The 17,800-nt window shown below is 60.8% G+C and overlaps 3 protein-coding genes across 5 annotated transcripts; all 3 read left to right on the top strand.

Annotated features, from left to right (window-relative positions):
• The first annotated feature begins 379 nt into the window (after nucleotides 1-379).
• Nucleotides 380-3,893, top strand: AOC3 (amine oxidase copper containing 3). Of its 2 annotated transcripts, none has more exons than XM_054176868.1 (4): nucleotides 380-1,946; nucleotides 2,439-2,642; nucleotides 2,926-3,056; nucleotides 3,549-3,893. In XM_054176868.1, the coding sequence occupies exons 1-4, from the start codon at nucleotides 380-382 to the stop codon at nucleotides 3,831-3,833; spliced, it is 2,187 nt and encodes a 728-aa protein (XP_054032843.1). In that variant the 3' UTR covers nucleotides 3,834-3,893. The 2 variants fall into 2 exon arrangements, with proteins under 2 accessions (XP_054032843.1, XP_009899171.2); XM_009900869.2 differs by having other exon boundaries at nucleotides 2,439-2,724; nucleotides 2,927-3,056.
• A 1,406-nt stretch (nucleotides 3,894-5,299) lies between these two features.
• LOC104300573 (membrane primary amine oxidase) lies at nucleotides 5,300-8,926 on the top strand. The gene is made up of 4 exons (XM_009900868.2): nucleotides 5,300-6,869; nucleotides 6,968-7,253; nucleotides 7,947-8,076; nucleotides 8,237-8,926. The coding sequence occupies exons 1-4, from the start codon at nucleotides 5,300-5,302 to the stop codon at nucleotides 8,537-8,539; spliced, it is 2,289 nt and encodes a 762-aa protein (XP_009899170.2). The 3' UTR covers nucleotides 8,540-8,926.
• A 3,846-nt stretch (nucleotides 8,927-12,772) lies between these two features.
• Nucleotides 12,773-16,243, top strand: G6PC1 (glucose-6-phosphatase catalytic subunit 1). Of its 2 annotated transcripts, XM_009900856.2 has the most exons (5): nucleotides 12,773-13,039; nucleotides 13,569-13,678; nucleotides 14,343-14,451; nucleotides 14,620-14,735; nucleotides 15,215-16,243. In XM_009900856.2, the coding sequence occupies exons 1-5, from the start codon at nucleotides 12,810-12,812 to the stop codon at nucleotides 15,724-15,726; spliced, it is 1,077 nt and encodes a 358-aa protein (XP_009899158.2). In that variant the 5' UTR covers nucleotides 12,773-12,809; the 3' UTR covers nucleotides 15,727-16,243. The 2 variants fall into 2 exon arrangements, with proteins under 2 accessions (XP_009899158.2, XP_054032663.1); XM_054176688.1 differs by lacking the exon at nucleotides 13,569-13,678 and having other exon boundaries at nucleotides 12,775-13,039.
• The last annotated feature ends 1,557 nt before the right edge of the window (nucleotides 16,244-17,800 follow it).

Below are 17,800 nucleotides of genomic sequence, written 5' to 3'. Positions count from 1 at the left end.
TCCCAGCTTGTCAGAGCCTCACAGTGGTCCCAGCCACTTCAGGCTGGCTACAGGAGCTTCGTTTTTACAGGCAGTCTCAGGAAGCTAGGCTGGACTGAAAAAGCAACAGAATTATGTGGAACTTGTCTGAGTCACTGACCCTGCATCTCCACAAGTTCTTTCAGGGCACTGCTGGTGGAGTAGGACAGGGAAGGCTGCAGCGGAGAGAGGAGAGCTGCCCTTTCTCTTCACCACGAATTTCAGATCTCCTCCCCTAGCCTCTCCCAGTCTTTTGTGCTTTCCCTGCTAATCCATCCAGTGCAGTGTAAACTGACAGGGGCAGCAGCTGGAAACCCTGCTCTGGAAGCTGTAGTGAAAGCCTCTGGACCCAGCAGCAGGCATGAACGTGAAAACTGTGCTCATCCTGCTGGTTCTGGCCTTGGCCACGATCTTTGCTTTAGTCTGTGTGCTGCTGACCAGAGGGAAGGGCCCCAGCACCTGCCAGCACCAGCCCCCGGAGCAGGAGGACACCGATGGTGGCCAGAGCCTGGTCTTTGCGGATCTGAGCCCCGAGGAGATGGTGCAAGTGGTGCAGTACCTGCAGGGAAACCTCGGGGTGCAGCTGGTCGATGCCTCGAGGGCCAAGCCCTCCGACAACTGCATTGCCTCCATCGACGTGCAGGTCCCTGCCAAGGCAGAGGTGCTGCGGTTCCTGGATGGGGGGGGGGCTCGCCCCCCCCGGGAGGCCCTGGCTGTGCTCTACTTTGGGAACCAGCCAGAGCCCAACGTCACCGAGTACGTGGTGGGCCCACTGCCCATGCCAGCCTACCACCGGGATGTGACGGTGCGGAGGTACGGGGGGCCGCTGCCGTACCACCGCAGACCGACGCTGGCTGTGGAGTACCAGCAGATCGCAGAGGTGCTGAGGGGCCAAGCATTCCCCACAGCCCCCTCCTTCATGCGCCAGGTCCTGGAGTACGATGGAGCCAACCTGGCAGCCCTGACAGCTGCTCCCCGGGGGTTCCAGTCTGGAGATCGCATCACCTGGTTTGCTTTGTTCCAGAACGTCAGTGGCTTCTTCTTGCACCCGGTGGGGCTGGAGGTGCTGGTGGACCACAGCAGCCTGGACATGTCCCAGTGGGCCGTGAACAGGGTCTTCTACAACGGACAGTACTACAGGGACATGGTACAGCTGGAGAACGCCTACGTGCAGGGTCGCGTTCGCGTGGAGAAGGTGAGGAGAGTGCCGCGGGACGGAGAGTTCTCGTCCATGAAGCCCCGAGCGCCGCCGGCCGCGCCCTTCCCGTTGCAGTTCGAGCCCCAGGGTCCCCGCTACAGCGTCAGGAACAACCGCGTCCTGTTCCAGGGCTGGAGCTTTGCTTTCGGGATAAGCGTGAGCAGGGGCCTGCGCCTGTTTGACATCCGACACCAGGGGGAGAGGGTTGCCTACGAGATCAGCGTCCAAGAGGCGCTGTCGGTGTACGGCTCCAACTGCCCTGGGGGGATGTCCACCAGGTACATGGACGGCAGCTTTGGCATCGGGCGCTACACCTCCCCCTTGGTGCGCGGCGTCGACTGCCCCTATTCAGCGACCTACCTGGATGTTCACTGCCTCGCCCACTCACAGCTCCCCAGAACCACTAAAGGAGCCCTCTGCATCTTTGAGCAGAACCTGGGCTCCCCTCTGAGGCGCCACTACTCCAACTTGCAGTCGCTCTACTACGGGGGCTTGGTCAACTCTGCCCTGGTCATTCGGTCAATCGCGACCGTGGGCAACTACGACTACGTGTGGGACTTCATCTTCTACCAGAACGGGGCCCTTGAAGGCAAGGTGCAGGCCACTGGGTATCCCAGCTCCTCCTTTCTCCATGGGGATGGTCTGAGATATGGCAACAGGGTCTGGGAGCACACGCTGGGGACAATCCATACCCATTCCATCAACTATAAAGTGGACTTGGATGTGGGAGGTAGGTCTGGGTCTTCCTTTTTTGTTTGACCTTATGCTGGGGAACTCTGGACACCTGACATCAGAACTCTGCTTTTTGACTCTCCCAACCTCTCCTTTAATTGCAGAATTATTTTTCTGTGTGTAAAATAGTTTGTCAGGGTCACGGAGCTGAAGGCAGTGGGAATTGCCTGAGGCTCTGTGTTCAGCCCAGCGAAGGATGAAAGGTGGCAGCCACAAGATGTTTGTGTTTCCTCGCTCCTCCTGCCTTGGCAGTGCTGCTGTGGGCATGGCCAGGCAGGCAGCGTGGCACAGCCCTGTCTGTAGTACCCAAGGTGTGAGCCTCCTCTTGCTGGTGCTCCCTGGAACTTGGGAAAGCTCTTTTTGCAACCTGAGCAGGGCAGCTGGGCTGATGCTCTGCAGGGCTCAGCTTGTTCAGCTTTGTCCCTGTACCTCTTGTGAGGAACCCTGGTGGGCTGGACATTCCTCGGTGACTTTACTTTTGCTTTTGCAGGGGTGAAAAACTCCCTGGTGGCCCATGACATGGTGTTTGAGAGGACACAGGCTCCCTGGAGCCCAGAGCAGCAGATAGAGCGACCACGACTCACCAAGAAGGTCCTGGACACGGAGGACCAGGCTGCCTTCCGGCTCCAGGCGAAGGTGCCCAGATACCTCTACTTCGCTGCCCCCAGCAAAAACAAGTGGGGCCACCAGCGTGGCTACAGGATCCAGATCTCCAGTTTTGCAGGGGACCATATCCCTGAAGCCAGCTCCATGGAGAGGGCCATCAGCTGGGCAAGGTTAGGCTGCTCTGACTGGGACAGCAGGTGCTGAAAGAAGGACTCCTGCCCTGCCAGCTGGGGTGGCATCACGGGGCAAATACTCTCCTGGGCTGCAGTTGCTCCCTAGGAGCATGTTTGTGCTCTGCAGACTCTCTGGGCAGATGGCTTTTAGCTTTGCCATGCCCCAGGGGGCTGCTCCTGTCTCTTCTCTTGTCCTCAGGTACCAGCTGGCTGTCACTCGGCGGAAGGAGGAGGAGCCTACCAGCACCAGCATCTACAACCAGAACGACCCCTGGACGCCGACCGTTGCCTTTGCTGACTTCATCAACAATGAGACCATCACCGAGGAGGTGGGCTGGGACCCCTGGGTGGGAGCTGTAATACCCTGCCCTGCGCTGAATGGCAGCCCCAGAGTGGCCCTGGCACAGCCTGCAGGGCAGTTGGCCTGGGGCAGGAGGGAAGAGGGCTTGAGCAGCTCTTTTCCTGTGCCTACTTGGCACCTTGGTCAGAGGGCACAGATCAGGGAGGAGCAGGAGCTTGTTTCTCCCTATAGAGAAATGGTGGAAAACATCAGGGAAATCTTTGTGAGGCCAGAGCTTGGCTGTGTGGCTCAGAGCAGGGACCCTGCTGCTGGGTGACCTCTGTGGCTGTAGCTGCAGGCAGGTCTTTGAGGCAGGGAGGAGATCATCCTGGGGAGGGGGAGCTGAGCGTGTGGGGATATGGCCAGGCTGGTGCTGTGGAGGTCCCATCCTGCTCTCCTGTGACTCCCGTGGCCCCTGTGCAGGTTTCAGTCCCTGCAGGCTTCTGAAATGGCCACAGTCTTGTTGCTCTTCCCTGCCCAGGACCTGGTGGCCTGGATAACTGCTGGTTTCCTTCACATCCCACATTCTGAGGACATTCCCAACACGGTGACCGTGGGAAACTCAGTCGGCTTCCTCTTGAGACCCTACAACTACTATGACCTGGACCCCTCCATCTACTCCCACGATGGGGTGTTCTTCACCAGCGAGCAGGACCCCACGGCATGCGAGACCAACCCCATCGCCTGCCTGCCCACAGCTGCCTCCTGCCTGCCCAACCTCCCCCCGTTCGCCTACGACGGCTTCCGAAACGGCAGCAGGCTGTGACGCCGCAGGGAGTGCTGGGGGGCCCTGAGGCAGCAGGGTCCCTCCTCTGCCTCAGGTGTTTGGCTTTAGTGAGGTTGTCTCCTTTCCAGCTGTGCAAGGACTTCACTTCCTATCTTTCTTTAAAAGGAAAGCATAATCTTCCTGGCATGGTGCCAGACAGGAGTCTGCATTCTCTCTGTTAGTTGCTGAGTTTGAGTCTGCTGCAGGAGGAAAGTGAGGACAAGTCCCTGTTCTTCTGCTGTAGAAGCAAGAGCTGTGTAGTGCCTGTCTCAGGTTAAAGACAACAGTTCTGGCCCAGTGCTTTCGTGAGTGTCTCATTCTTATGACCCACACCTGCATCTGCTGGAGGGGATGCTGGGTCCCCACTGCCTCTTCAAACCAGCCCAGTAGCAAGGCTCTGGGCACGCAAGTGGGCATGGGGGTGGCTCAGCTAGAGGGTCAGGCTGGGGATCCTGGGGTGCTGGAGGCAGGACCAAGCTCTGCAAGTGCTTGGGCTGGGGACACAGCCAGGACCGGCCTGGGCTGCACGTCTCGGTCACTTGCTGCTGGCTGCAGGAGAGGGGACTGAAGGGACTATTGCAGGGCTGAGGTGTGCTGTCCCCAAGGATGCCCATGGACAAAACAGCTGAACCTCAGCCACATGGGCCAGCCCTGTGCTGGCCACACTCACACCGGATCCAGCCCTGCTCTGGGCTAGAGCCAGGGTGTGGGACCTGTGTGGCCAGGCCAGGATGCTGGATGGGCGCTGGAGCCCTCCTCCTCACAATCCCATCGGTGCCAGAACATAGCCCAGGATCAGGAGGCTTTGGGAGAGTGACAAATGGCTGTCCCCTCCCTCACTCCTGGCTGCAGGACTGGCGCCTTCCCACACACGGGGCCAGCAGAAAGCAATGCTGCAATGTCCCTGCACAGGCTAGAGAGGGGCTGCTGGTGGGACTGCAGCAGGATGGGGTCATGGTGCTGTGCATCACAGTACTCTACATGGGAGGCTGGAGGTACTGGTGGAGTTGGTGGTCCTTGTGGTCTCTGCAGCCTGCCTGTTTGTGTCTGTGGGGTTAAGAGAAGGAAGTACAGGGAGATGCACTTATTTCCCCTGAGTGAATCCTCCACTCTGAGGCCTGCAGCACAGTGTGTGGGATGAGGGGAAGGACAGATGCAGCAGCACTGTGTTAGCAAAGTGGTGACCCTCTGGGGAAGCAGAGCAAAGCTGCCTTTTATGGTTGCCAGCAAATTCTGAGCACATCTGGGACCGTCCCCCTACGCCTGCCCTGCAAGCTCCTCTGGGCCGTACCCTGCAGAGAAAACAGGGAAAATCCGAGCCCGGCCAAGCCCAGCCCAGCCCAGCCCAGCACAGCCCAGCCCAGCCCAGTCCAGTCCAGCCCCTTCTGCCGGCAGCTTGCTGGGAGGATTCTGCAGCCGCACACCCGTCCTGCCCGAGCACGGGAGCTCCCAGTGTCCCAGCAGGCATGAACGTGAAAACTGTGCTCATCCTGCTGGTTCTGGCCTTGGCCACGATCTTTGCTTTAGTCTGTGTGCTGCTGACCAGAGGGAAGGGCCCCAGCACCTGCCAGCACCAGCCCCCGGAGCAGGAGGACACCGATGGTGGCCAGAGCCTGGTCTTTGCGGATCTGAGCCCCGAGGAGATGGTGCAAGTGGTGCAGTACCTGCAGGGAAACCTCGGGGTGCAGCTGGTTGATGCCTCGAGGGCCAAGCCCTCCGACAACTGCATTGCCTCCATCGACGTGCAGGTCCCTGCCAAGGCAGAGGTGCTGCGGTTCCTGGATGGGGGGGGGGCTCGCCCCCCCCGGGAGGCCCTGGCTGTGCTCTACTTTGGGAACCAGCCAGAGCCCAACGTCACCGAGTACGTGGTGGGCCCACTGCCCATGCCAGCCTACCACCGGGATGTGACGGTGCGGAGGTACGGGGGGCCGCTGCCGTACCACCGCAGACCTGTCACCGGCAGGGAGTACGCAGACATCAACGCCCTCATCCGGCAGGAGCTGAGGAAGGCTCCGCGCTTCCTTGCTGCTTGCTGTCAGTCTGATGGCACCGACTTGGCCATCCTCACTACGGCCCCGCGGGGCTTCCAGTCTGGTGACCGTGCCACCTGGTTTGTGCTCTTCCAGAACACGCCTGGCACTGGCTACTACCTGTCACCAGTGGGGCTGGAGGTGCTGGTGGAGCACAGGGACCTCCGTGTCTCCCACTGGCAGCTGCGCCAAGTCTTCTACAATGGCCAGTACCTGGCCAGCACACAGGACCTGGAGGATGCTTTTGTGACTGGCACGCTGGAGGTCATCAGGCTGGAGAAGCCCCAGCCTGAAGCGGTGCTGGGCTCCATGAGACCCCGGCAAGAACCAGCGTCGCCTGGTCCCCTGCACTACGAGCCTCGGGGTCCCCGCTACAGTGTGAAGCACAACCGCGTCACCTTCCAGGGCTGGAGCGTGACCTTCGGCATGAACCCAAACTCCGGCCCACGCCTCTTTGACATCAGGTACCGTGGGAAGAGGATCATCTATGAGCTGAGTCTCCAGGAAGCCTTAGCCCTGTATGGCTCCAACTGCCCCGGGGGCATGTCAACCAGGTACCTTGACGGCAGCTTCGGCATCGGCCGCTTCGCCTACGAGCTCGTCCGGGGCCTCGACTGTCCCTACACAGCCACCTACGTGGACCAACACTACCTGGTGGAGTCAGAGACCCCCAAAACCAACCAAAACTCCCTGTGCATTTTTGAGCACGATGCTGCCATCCCCCTGCGGCGCCACTTCTCTGACTCGCAGTCGCTGTACTTCGGCGGGCTGCGGCGGGGCGTGCTGGTGATCCGCACCATCTCCACCCTCATCAACTACGACTACATCTGGGACTTCATGTTCCACAGCAGCGGCGCTGTGGAGGTCCGGGTGCATGCCACTGGCTACATCAGCTCCTCCTTCCTGCACGGCCGAGGCACCGACTACGGAAACAGAGTCGGGCCCCACACACTGGGGACGATGCACCTCCACCACATCCACTACAAGGTGGACCTGGACGTGGATGGTAGGTCTGGGAGGCTTTGTATATGGCTTCGGTTCGCTGTGGGCTGCGGCTCTGCCAGGGGTGTGGAGCTTGAGAGCGTTTTCCCTTCTGCTTCCCAGGGCAGCTGAACTCCCTGGAGACCCAGGATATGGAGTATGAGCTTGTGCAGGATCCCTGGAGCAAGCAGAGCACCCTGGAGCGGCCATACCTCCGCAGGGCCAGGCTGCAGACGGAGGAGGAGGCGGCGTTTCCGCTCAACGCGCCCTTGCCTCGCTACCTCTGCTTTGCCAGCCCCAACCCCAACCGCTGGGGCCATCCGCGCAGCTACCGCATCCAGATCACCAGCTCGGCCGGGGAGCACCTGCCCATCAGCAGCCCCATGGAGAGGGCCATCAGCTGGGGCAGGTGAGTGCCAGTGCTGGGGCACAAGTGGACCCTGCCCCACCCCAGCCCTCTGTCCTCCCACCCTGGCACCCTGTTCCCGGTGGAGGAGAGGCTGCTGCTTCTCAGCAGGCTGCTGCTGGGCTGCTGGGAAGGGTTAAGCAGTAACCGTGCAGAACTTTTGGCTCTGAGCATCCCTTGAAAAGCTGCAGGTCACAGGCAGGGATCTGACTCCAGATAAGGTTCACTCAGAGCAGCTGGGGTGTGAGTGTAGCCAGACTGCAGGACAAACTCCCTGTGCTGGCGTCCTCGGGGCTTGGCATCTTCATGTCAGGACAGGAAGTCTCTGAGATAAGCACGAACTGCTCTCTGCTGGGGTGGGATCTGATGGCTCACATCTGGGGGTTGGCTGCAGGAGCTAACTGTGGCTGTGGCTGAGGGCAGCAAGCAGCAGTGTCCGTGCCTGGACATTCCTGCTTCTTGGCCAGGCTGGAGCAGCCCTGGGCATGCTCAGGATCCCAAGGGTGCTGGGGCTGCTGCCTGTTGCTGCCACATTGGTCCCTGCCAGCCCTTTCCCTTCCTGACCCAGGGCAGATCAGGTCCCCTGGCATGTGCCAGCATGCATCCAGCCCCAGTTTGCCAATGCACCTCCCAGCAGTGATGCTGTGGCTGCCCTGTGCTGGCACAGACAAGCCCCTCTGCTCCCGGTGCTGGCAGGTACCAGCTGGCTGTGACCCGGCGAAAGGAGGAGGAGCCCTCCAGCACCAGCATCTACAACCAGAATGACCCCTGGACACCCACTGTGGCCTTCGCTGACTTCGTCAACAATGAGACCATCACCAATGAGGTGAGCTGGGACCCCTGGGCAGAGAGGAGCTGAGCACTGCAGGCATGGCCCTGACTCTTGCTCCAGCCAGAGGCTTCACCCTTCCAGCCAAACTGGATAGCTGCTGGGCTGGAAGGGTGCTGCTCAGGCTGACAGGGTGCCTGGCTCCCCTCCTGCCCAGGACTTGGTCGCCTGGATCTCTGTGGGGTTTCTGCATGTCCCCCATGCTGAAGATGTCCCCAACACAGTGACCGTGGGCAACAGCGTTGGCTTCCTCCTGAGGCCCTACAACTACTTCGATGAAGACCCCTCGGTGGACTCACCCGATGGGGTCTACTTCAGTGGCGAGCAGGACTCTGGGGTGTGTGGGACCAACCCCCTCTCCTGCTTGTCCATCACTGCTGCCTGTGTCCCCCAGCTGCCCCCATTCCACTACAGAGGCTTTCTGAACCTCACCCTGGCACCGCTGCCAGGTGGGCTCTGACCAGGCTGGGGCCACTGCTGCCCTGTCCCCACTGGTGCAGACAGTCTGCGTCCAGCCACTGGCTGCATCCTGAGAGGGCCCTGCTCCTGCAGCAGGTCCTGCTCTGCCTACAGCTGGGGTGTCTGGTGCTCAGAGTCAGGTCTCTGACGGGGCTCAGCTCTCATTTCAGCACCATGATACTACCAAGAAGGACTCAAATCCTCTGGAAAACAGCCCCTAGGAAAGAGTTTTGGAAACTCCATCCAGGATGCCACCCAAACTGCTGTGGGGTGCCCATGGCTGCTCTCCTGCTCTGGAACCATGGCTCCTGCCACTTCCCCAAGGTAGGTTGGTGCACCCAGGGTCTTGGTGCTGCCACTGCCAAAGTCAATGCCAAGGTTTTGCCAAGGGTGGTGGGAATGCTGGGCCACAGCAAACCAGCAGCTCCAAATGCCTGAAACATCCACCCTGGCCCATGGCTACTGCAGCTCCAGAGCTGCTGGGGCCCACGTGCCGCTGGCTGCTGTGGTGAATCCAAGCCTTGGGGACAGGGACATTGCCCTGGGCTGCACCAGGAGCCCGCAGGAGCAGCACACTGCACAGCTGTAGGAGGGGCACCCCTCGGGCTGAGGTCCCATCTTCACCTTCCCAATAAACTGGCACTCAGCTGCTTTTTCTGACCCAACTGTTGCATGGTTCATGGGTGCTGCTGTGGCTCCTGCAGCTGGTGCAGAGCCCTGGCACTGCTGTGGGACAGCCCAAGGGCCGCGGGGCCAGGGCAGTGCTCAGCACGGCCGCATGAGTGTGCCTCAGCCGTGCCCTGGCTCTTGGACCCTGGTGCTGGCAGGAGGCTCCTGCTGGGGAATGTGGGACAAACAAGGGAGTTAATGAGTAACAGCCACACCGAGCTGCACTAATTGGCTCTGGCCTTGGCTGCTGCCTGGTGTACTCAGCGCCCCCGGCACAGGGACCCTTGTTCCTGCACCCCTAGCTGCATCCAGAGCCCTGCGCTGCAGGATCTCACAGCCTCCAGTGCCCATCCCTACTGTGCCAGGCTGGGCTGAGGACACTGAGGATGGTTCAGCTCCAGCCTCACTGCCTTCCTCTGGCATGTCCCTGGAGGCATGGCTGGCATCCCCCCAGCTCTGAACCCGCATCATGGGGGCTGGGTCTGCCCAGGGCCATGCTGGAATAGACTCAGGACACCCCAGTGTTGGCATGATGGCACCCCGGGAGCCAGCTTGGCTCCCTGCACCGCGGAAGGGATTTTGGGCAGGAGTGGGCATCTCAAGGATGTGGCTGAGTGTGAGTCTGCAATTGTTCCTGTGTGTCCTGGGCTGGCAGGGGGGGCTATACCCCAGGGACACTTGCCAGGCTCTGGAGCAGCAGGTGGGATGCTCCCTGTGGGGGGAAGGTCACAGCCAGGGGCTTCCTGCCCCCACCTCATGCCAATGCTGCCCAGACTCTGCCTGTGAGCTGACTCAGGTGACACCAGATGTGCTCCCATGCTGGCAGGGGCCCAGCTCACTGCCCAGCCCCAGCCCCTGCAGGATACTGGGAACATTCTGGATGAAACCTTGGCACCATGTGCAGCACATTGTGTTACAGCACCCATGTGCCCTGCACCTCCCAGAGCTGCATCCGGTGCCTGGAGAATCATGGGGACATCATGTCCCAGAGTGAGCCCAGGTGCACAGCTCCTGGGCTGCCAGCTGATCCTGGGCTGCCAGCTGATCCTGGGCTGCCAGCTGATCCCGGGCTGCCAGCTGATCCCGGGCTGCCAGCTGGTCCCGGGCTCTCTGCACACAGACCCTGCCCTTACCCACTTCCTGCCCTGGGAAAGCCACCCTGGATGGTTTTCAGTGCATGTCCCTGGTGCTGCTGCCAGCACAGCTGCCTGCTGCAGGGGAGGAGGAGGTGGCTGCTCCTGGCCTCTTTCATGGCCTCTCCTTCCTGTGGCCTCAGTTTTCCTGCAGCGATTGCAAGGGGACTGGAGGCTGCTAATCCCCACCCCCCAACACCTTTTGCCCTCATTTCCTGCTGCAAAATCTCATGGGGACAATTAATTGCTGACTGTTTCAAAACGTTTCTGTCGAGGAAGCCAAGCCTGTTGCATTCCTTCATGCTGGCTAAAGCCGCTCTCGGTTGAGGATCCTGGGAATGAGCTGTTGGGGAATTTGTTTTGCAAGAGTAATTCCATTTCCGTGCAAAGTTCTACTTTGTTAGGGTTATTTTGAAGGTTGGGAGCTGAGTCTGGGGGCTGGGATGCCTGGGTGCAGCTCCCCTGGGCAGGGGCGTGCCCGTGGCCAGGGCTGCTCCTGCAGACCTTGCAGCGCTCCCGTCCCGGGCTCTCTGCGTCCCTTCCCGCACGTTCCCGGTTCGTGGCACAGCAGGGAAGTTGCTGCTCGGCAGGGCCGGCGTGAGCCCCTGCTGCTGCCTCCCTTCACACGCAGCCCTGGCTGCCCTGGGTCTCCCTCCTGCTCCCCAGCATGGCGATGCTGCTCCAGCCACGCTCCGACCCTCGGGATGGAGTTCATAGAGTCACAGAATGGTTTGGGTGGGAAGGGACCTTTAAAAGTCGCCTCCCTGCAGTGAGCAGGGACAACGATATTGAGCACAGGGTCAGGCTTTGGATGCGCTCGCGTTTCCCTTTGCCCAGGAGAGTCGGCGGACAGCTCCCTGGGGACGAGGAGGAGCTCCTTGCAGAGCCTGTGAGTGGCTGCTCTGCGGTGCCAGATCTATCCTGGTAGCCCCAGCCCTGCCAGGCAGGTGGAGGCAGATCCTGAACTGCCCAACGGCCAGCGGAGCACAGGCAGCTGCGGGCAGGATCCCCCTTCCTTGGCCCGGCAGATCCGGTCGCTCTCCAGGCTGTGTCCCAGGAGGGGGGCTTCCGTGGTTTTCCCTGCCAAACCCCGTGGCTCCCCAGGCTAGGCACAGGCAAGAGGCAGGATGCTGCCCGCAGATGCCACTGCACGGAGCCCACCGCTGTGGGCAGAACTCGGCGCTGGACACGACCTCTGCCTGCTCTGCACCATGGCAAGTGGCACAAGAGTCCAAGGATCCTGACCTGAACTTTCTCGAGGAGGGAGATAAGTGATGCATTTTCACTGGCTGCTAATCATTAACCCTCTGCCTGAGCCCCCTCCAACGGGCAGCTGCCCGTTCGGCTGCGGCAGACTCCGGCTGTGCATCCTGTGCCACTCCCTCTGCCACTGCCGCCGGGCTGCGAGCCCACACGCCAGCAGCGTGACAGGCGGACAGAGCTGGGGAGGGGGTTCCTGCTGCCAGGCTGACCTTGTGTCCTCGGGCTCCTGGAAATAGTTTCCTGTGCCACTTGTTTACTGTAACCTCCAGGGGAGGAACAGAATGGTAATGCTGTGGTGCTGGCACTGCTGCCAGCAACAATGTATGGCTGGGGTAGGGAAAGGCCATGGGCAGGGACCTAGCGCCAGAACCAGCAGAGTGCTCAGCTTCATTCCCATCTCAGAGGGCAGCTTGGTTCAGGAAGAGGGCTGACCAGGGGAGCCATGCTGGGAGAAAAGTCCTCCCTTGCTGGGACCTCATTTGCAAAGGTCCTTTAACCCCACACCAGAGATCAAAGAAACATTGCTGGCAGCCAGGAGCTGCCCAAGCTCCTGACTGAGGCTGCAGGGAGCTCCAGAAATGGCTTGGAAAGTTTCCCATTGCTCAGAGTCCTGATTAATCAGCCTGGCAGCAAGGCGATTTCTCCTCAGCTGGAGGTCTCAGTGGGTGTGGGGGTAGTGGCAGCCAGCCCCACACACCACACACAACCCAACCCATGCTGCTGGCATCCCTGTGATGCTCTGGTGGTGCTTGGTGTGATGTCACAGCTCAGCACTGCAGCAGCTCCACCGTTCACGCTGCTTGAACCTCCTTCTGACAGCAGAGCAAACGCTGGGGGGCAGTAGGAGCAATGCAGCTGCAGCACTGGGTGCCAGGAGGAGCAGGGCCTGCAGGAGCCCCCCAGGTGAAGCAGCCCTGGCACACTGCAGGGAGGGGAGGTGCCAGGAAGGGTTAAGGTGCTGGTGCTGGAGCAGCCAGGCTGCACCCGCCCTCGAAGCCTCTTTTCCCCTTTTACGTAAGTTGTTCCAAACATGTTTGTAACACCCCCTGGTGATGCACCTTTGGCAAAAAGTGGTTTTGGGTCCAAAGATCAGTGCTGGGACAAGCAACCTGCCCGTGGCAAACAAGAGCCTGCAGCGTATAAAACCCTGGCACCGCAGAGCCTGGGACAGCCTGAGCCGCACCGTGGGCAGCGCTGCTGAGGAGGATGGAGTCCAGCATGAACCTTCTGCACAATGCAGGCATCGAGGCCACACACTGGCTGCAGCAGCACTTCCAAGGATCCCAGGACTGGTTCCTCTTCATCTCCTTTGCTGCTGACCTCAGGAACACATTCTTTGTCTTCTTCCCCATCTGGTTCCACTGCAGCGAGGCAGTGGGCATCCGGCTGCTCTGGGTGGCTGTGGTCGGTGATTGGCTCAACCTCGTCTGCAAGTGGTGAGTGGCACCAGCTGCCTCTGGGCAGGTGGCACAGCTTGGCTAGCCCAGGCCAGGTGTGTGCTCTCAGCCTTGACCAGGGTTTAGCTTTTGGCTTGGCACAGAGCCCCTCACCACGGGGGGCTGCAGGAGAGTCCTGGCACAGCTCTGATCTGTGGGCTCCAGCCTTGGTGCTCCCCTGATCTCCCAGGTGAGCGTTTCCTGCGGCGAAGCTGGGGCACAGCCAGCACCTCCCTTCCCACGGCAGTGATGATGCCTTTCTGACACAGAGGGGACGTGGTAGGGAGCACACGAGGGACCCAGCCACCACCCCAGCCATGAGGCATCTCATTGACAGCTTCAGCTCTAATGTGGAGCTGATCCACCCTGGCACCACAGCCTGGCAGGGTTTGGTGCCAGCCAGCAGCTGTCCATGGATGCTGTGGCTGTTGGGATGCCCTGGACTGCATTTACAGAGCAGAAACCACAGCTGTGTCCACCCACTCTGGTGCCCAGGACCCTTACAGTCCCTATTCTCCTTTCTTTTCAGGATCCTCTTTGGGGAGAGGCCCTACTGGTGGGTCCATGAAACGGATTATTACAGCAACATCTCCGCCCCACCCATCCAGCAGTTCCCGCTCACCTGCGAGACCGGCCCCGGTAGGGTTCCCCGGCCGGGTCCCCCGGCCCTCCCAGGGTCAGCAAGGACTTGCACGAGGGTTTCTGCACACGAGGTCCCCACTCGGGATCTCAGACCCTGCAGAAGGGGCACCGTTATCAGCAGGCTGCGGCATTGGTCCCTGCTGCACCGCTGGGGACGCCGGCGGCAGGTGGAGGCAGGGCAGCCCCTGTGCAGAGCAGACCTTGACCCTCGGTGCAGACGTGGCAGTTCACCACAAACTCCTGCCCGTGCTCAGCCACAGCCTTGGCCCTTGCCAGGGACGTGCTCTGCCCTCCAGCCCCAGACGTGGGCAGCTGCTCCGTGGGGAAGGGGCTTGCCTGTTTCTGGAGCAGCTCTGTCTGTACTCTGCCCACGGCTTTCTGCGGGAGCCAGGGAAGGGCTGCAGGTGGCCTCGAGCAAGTTGTTGAGGATGGTCAGAGCCCTCAGCCCACTCCTGACTGGCAGATGAGCCACTTAGTCAGTGCTGTGCTCTCACACTGCCCTGCCATGCTGTCCTCTGCTCCGGCACTGCCTACACCCTGGGACAAAGCTGGCTGCCTTCCATAGAGGTGGCACTGCAGATCCCTGGGAGCTCTCCAGGGATGAGTGCACAGCAGGCTCTGAAGCGGGGGGCCTCTGACCTGGGGCTCTCTTCTCACCCAGGGAGCCCCTCTGGCCATGCCATGGGTGCAGCAGGTGTGTACTACGTGATGGTGACAGCCCTCCTCTCTGTTGCCATGGGGAAGAAGCAGCTGAGGACACTCAAATACTGGTAAGCTGCATCCCAAAACCATCTGTGCTGGGCAGAGGCTGCTCTGGTGCTGATGGGTGCACAGCCAAGCCCACCGAGACATAGCCAGGCTGTGGCACCCGGCTGGGGAGTGCATGGGAACAGGCTGGGCAGGTGGCAGCAGCTGACATGAATGCCTGTCCCTTGCAGGGTGCTCTGGGGAGTGCTTTGGACAGGCTTCTGGGCAGTTCAAGTCTGTGTCTGCCTGTCCCGAGTCTTCATTGCCGCCCACTTCCCCCACCAGGTCATCGCTGGAGTCATCTCAGGTGAGGGCCCTGGGCCCCCCTAGCCCCTTCCCTGCGGCACCCCCCTGCTGGATCGTAGTAGCAGCCAGAAGGGTGCACAGCCTGAGACACCTGTGGGGTTCTGGTGCAAAAGCTGCATCCGTGGCTCTGTATTGCTGCCCTGGAGGGCATCTGAGCCATGTGTCCCAGCTGGGCAGGCAGGACACTGCCGGCTGCTGCTTGGCTCTGAGGGATGGTGAATGTGGCCTGATGGCAGAGGCAGGGCAGGGTTGGGGTGTGCAAGGGTCTTCACTGGGTGAAGAAGCAGAATTGTCTGTGAGCAATGGGGCAGAGAGATGGCCATTGTGGCAACTGGCACCGTGCAGGAGCACCTGGTAGCCCTTGGCACAAGTCTCCCCCCAGAGTGCCCACGGCAGTGCACTCTGCCCGGCTCCCCCACGCCACAGCAAGCGACTGCTCACCGATCAGTGCCACCTCCTCTCCCACTTTGTCCCTGGCAGGGATGGCCGTGGCTGAGACCTTCCAGCACGTCCGCTGCATCTACAGTGCCAGCCTCCGCCGGTACCTGGGCATCACCTTCTTCCTCTTCAGCTTTGCTCTGGGCTTCTACCTGCTGCTGCGGGTGGTCGGCGTGGACCTGCTTTGGACACTGGAGAAGGCACAAAGGTGGTGTGCCCGCCCCGAGTGGGTCCACATTGACACCACCCCCTTTGCCAGTCTCCTCCGTAACCTGGGCATCCTCTTCGGCCTGGGGCTGGCCCTCCACTCCCACATGTACCTGGAGAGCTGCCGGGGGAAGCAGAGCCAGCAGCTGCCCTTCCGCCTGGGCTGCATCATCTCCTCCCTTCTCATCCTGCACCTCTTTGATGCCTTCAAGCCACCCTCCCACGTGCAGCTGCTCTTCTACATCCTCTCCTTCTGCAAGAGTGCAGCTGTGCCACTGGCCACCGTTAGCCTTATCCCCTACTGCATCTCCCAGCTGCTGGCCACACAGGACAAGAAGTCTGTCTAGGGCTGTCCTTGCAGGTAACGGTGCGGCCACCCTGGTGCTGGGCTCGGGGGCAGGCACTGGGCCACTGCACAGGGACAGTTTGCCCCCTGTGAATCTGCACAGACTGAGCCTGCACCAGGAGCAGCTGTGGAGGCTGGACTGGCAGCGCTGCTGGATGGCTCCCACAGCACGGACCCACAATGCCAGCTGTAGACTTGGGCAGTCTGTGGCCAGCTGATGGCACAGCAAGCCCTGCACCCCCAGGGCTCTCCTGCTGCCCTTCCTGTGCCCACGGGTAAAGGTCATCAGCCTGGAACTCAGCATCAGCAGGGAGAAGGCTCTGTGCTCTCCTGTGGCTCATGGGGACAGGACACCTCCATGCTACAGGCTGGAGCTGGCATCACTGGGAGCAGGGTGCTGCCCTGTGGGTGCTCAGAAGCAACAGGCAGACACTGCAAGCTGCAGCTCTAGGGCTACCTTGTGGGAAGCCCTGGCCCCAAGGTGTCTGGGACTCACTGCAGTGTGGGGCAACAGGCACCATGGGCATGCAGCCTGCCTGTTGGGGTGCAGATGGACACAGGACTGTGTGCAGACCCCTGACATTAAAGCTGCAGGTGTGTTTAGAGTTGTGTCTGGGCACTGCTGGGGCTGGGTGGGGACCAGCTCTCGGGTGCAGGGCCTGCTGGGGAAGGAGGGACACCTTCCCTGCCACCACCTGCAAGGCACAGGCAAACCGCCGGCAGGGGCAGTGCCAGGGTCCCCTGGGCCTTGCCCCCTTTCACCCTTAGGTGCCATCGGGCACAGCAGAGTGGACAAACTGCTTTTTGTGCTGTGGTCCAGGGTTTCTGGCTGCACTTTGTGCCAGGAACAGCCACACTCGTATCCCCTTGCTGCTCACAGAGACAAGCACAGCTTTGGGACCCAGCACATCCCCTGGGACTGCACCAGCACCCAGAGTGTGGGGACAGAGCTGCTGTGGGTTTGCTGGCTGCACTGTGGGGTCAAGGCCCCACTGCCCAGCCTCCAGCCTGTGCTCAGGGCACAGGAAGCAGCTGTGTCACTGCAGGGCCCTGCTCAGCCCTCATTAGTAGGCAGCTGGCTGCAGGCTGGCCCCACTGACTTCAAAGCCAGGCAGGCTGCCAATTAACTCAGTAAACAGCCTCTGCCTGGGATAGTTTAAAACAGACATGAAGGTGCAGAGACCTTCTTCCTGCCTGCGTCTGCATGTGCAGCATCCCCCCTGGTTCCTGCAGCGTTTGCCCCAGGCCCAGCTGTAAGCACCAGTGGTGTTCTCTGCTGTGTGCATTTCAGAAACGCCATCTGCCCTGCACAGGCCTTGCAGTGCCTTTGGGAGGTGGTGGCCAGCAGAGCTGTGGTGACATCTGTTGCCTTGCCATGGCTTGGATGGGCCTTTATCCTGCGTGGCAGCAGCAGGCAGGCTCTGCCGCCTCTGCCAGCCCACAGATGAGAGCCCTCCTGCTGCCAAAACACTGTGAGCCATCAGGTGAGAGGGCATCACCCCTCTGACCACACTGCACTGCTGCCCTCCCTGTGCTAAAACCAGCCATGTTAGAGGTCCTTCCACGACAAAGCTGTGGACTCAATTCTCTGGGGAAAGCTTAGCCAGACCAGAGGGCAGGGAGCAGGCTGGGGGCAGGCAGCCTCAGACAGCAGAGGCAGTGGTAGGAACGGGTGGCACAGCTGTGACCCAGTGCTGTGGCTGCTGCTCCCCAGCAGCTGGCAAAGGTCTTTGGGCTGAATCACATCAGCCACATGCAGAAATGCTGTGTCCTGGGGTTGCTGTTGTCCTGGGCTCATGACAAACCTCCTTAGGGCATTGGTTTCTTTTCTTCCTTTTCTGTTTATGATCAACATCTGAACAAAGCCCTCCCCTCCTGCCATTCCTAGCAGGAGAGGCAAAAAAATCTCCCTGCAGCCAAGTCCCCACAGTGGCTCCACAGCGCCCTTTAGGTTCTGCAGCTGAGACTGCAACAGCGCCAGGCCCCACGCTGGCAGAGAAGCTGGGGAACAGGGCCAAGAGCACTGCCTGATCCCAAGAGAGTTTACACCAGCATCACCCAGAGAAACTCCTGAT

Source organism: Dryobates pubescens, chromosome 36 (assembly GCF_014839835.1).
Source record: "Dryobates pubescens isolate bDryPub1 chromosome 36, bDryPub1.pri, whole genome shotgun sequence".
Taxonomy (NCBI): Eukaryota; Metazoa; Chordata; class Aves; order Piciformes; family Picidae; genus Dryobates; species Dryobates pubescens.
The sequence above is the reverse complement of the archived record's forward strand: the minus strand, read 5'-3'. Positions and strand labels throughout refer to the sequence as shown.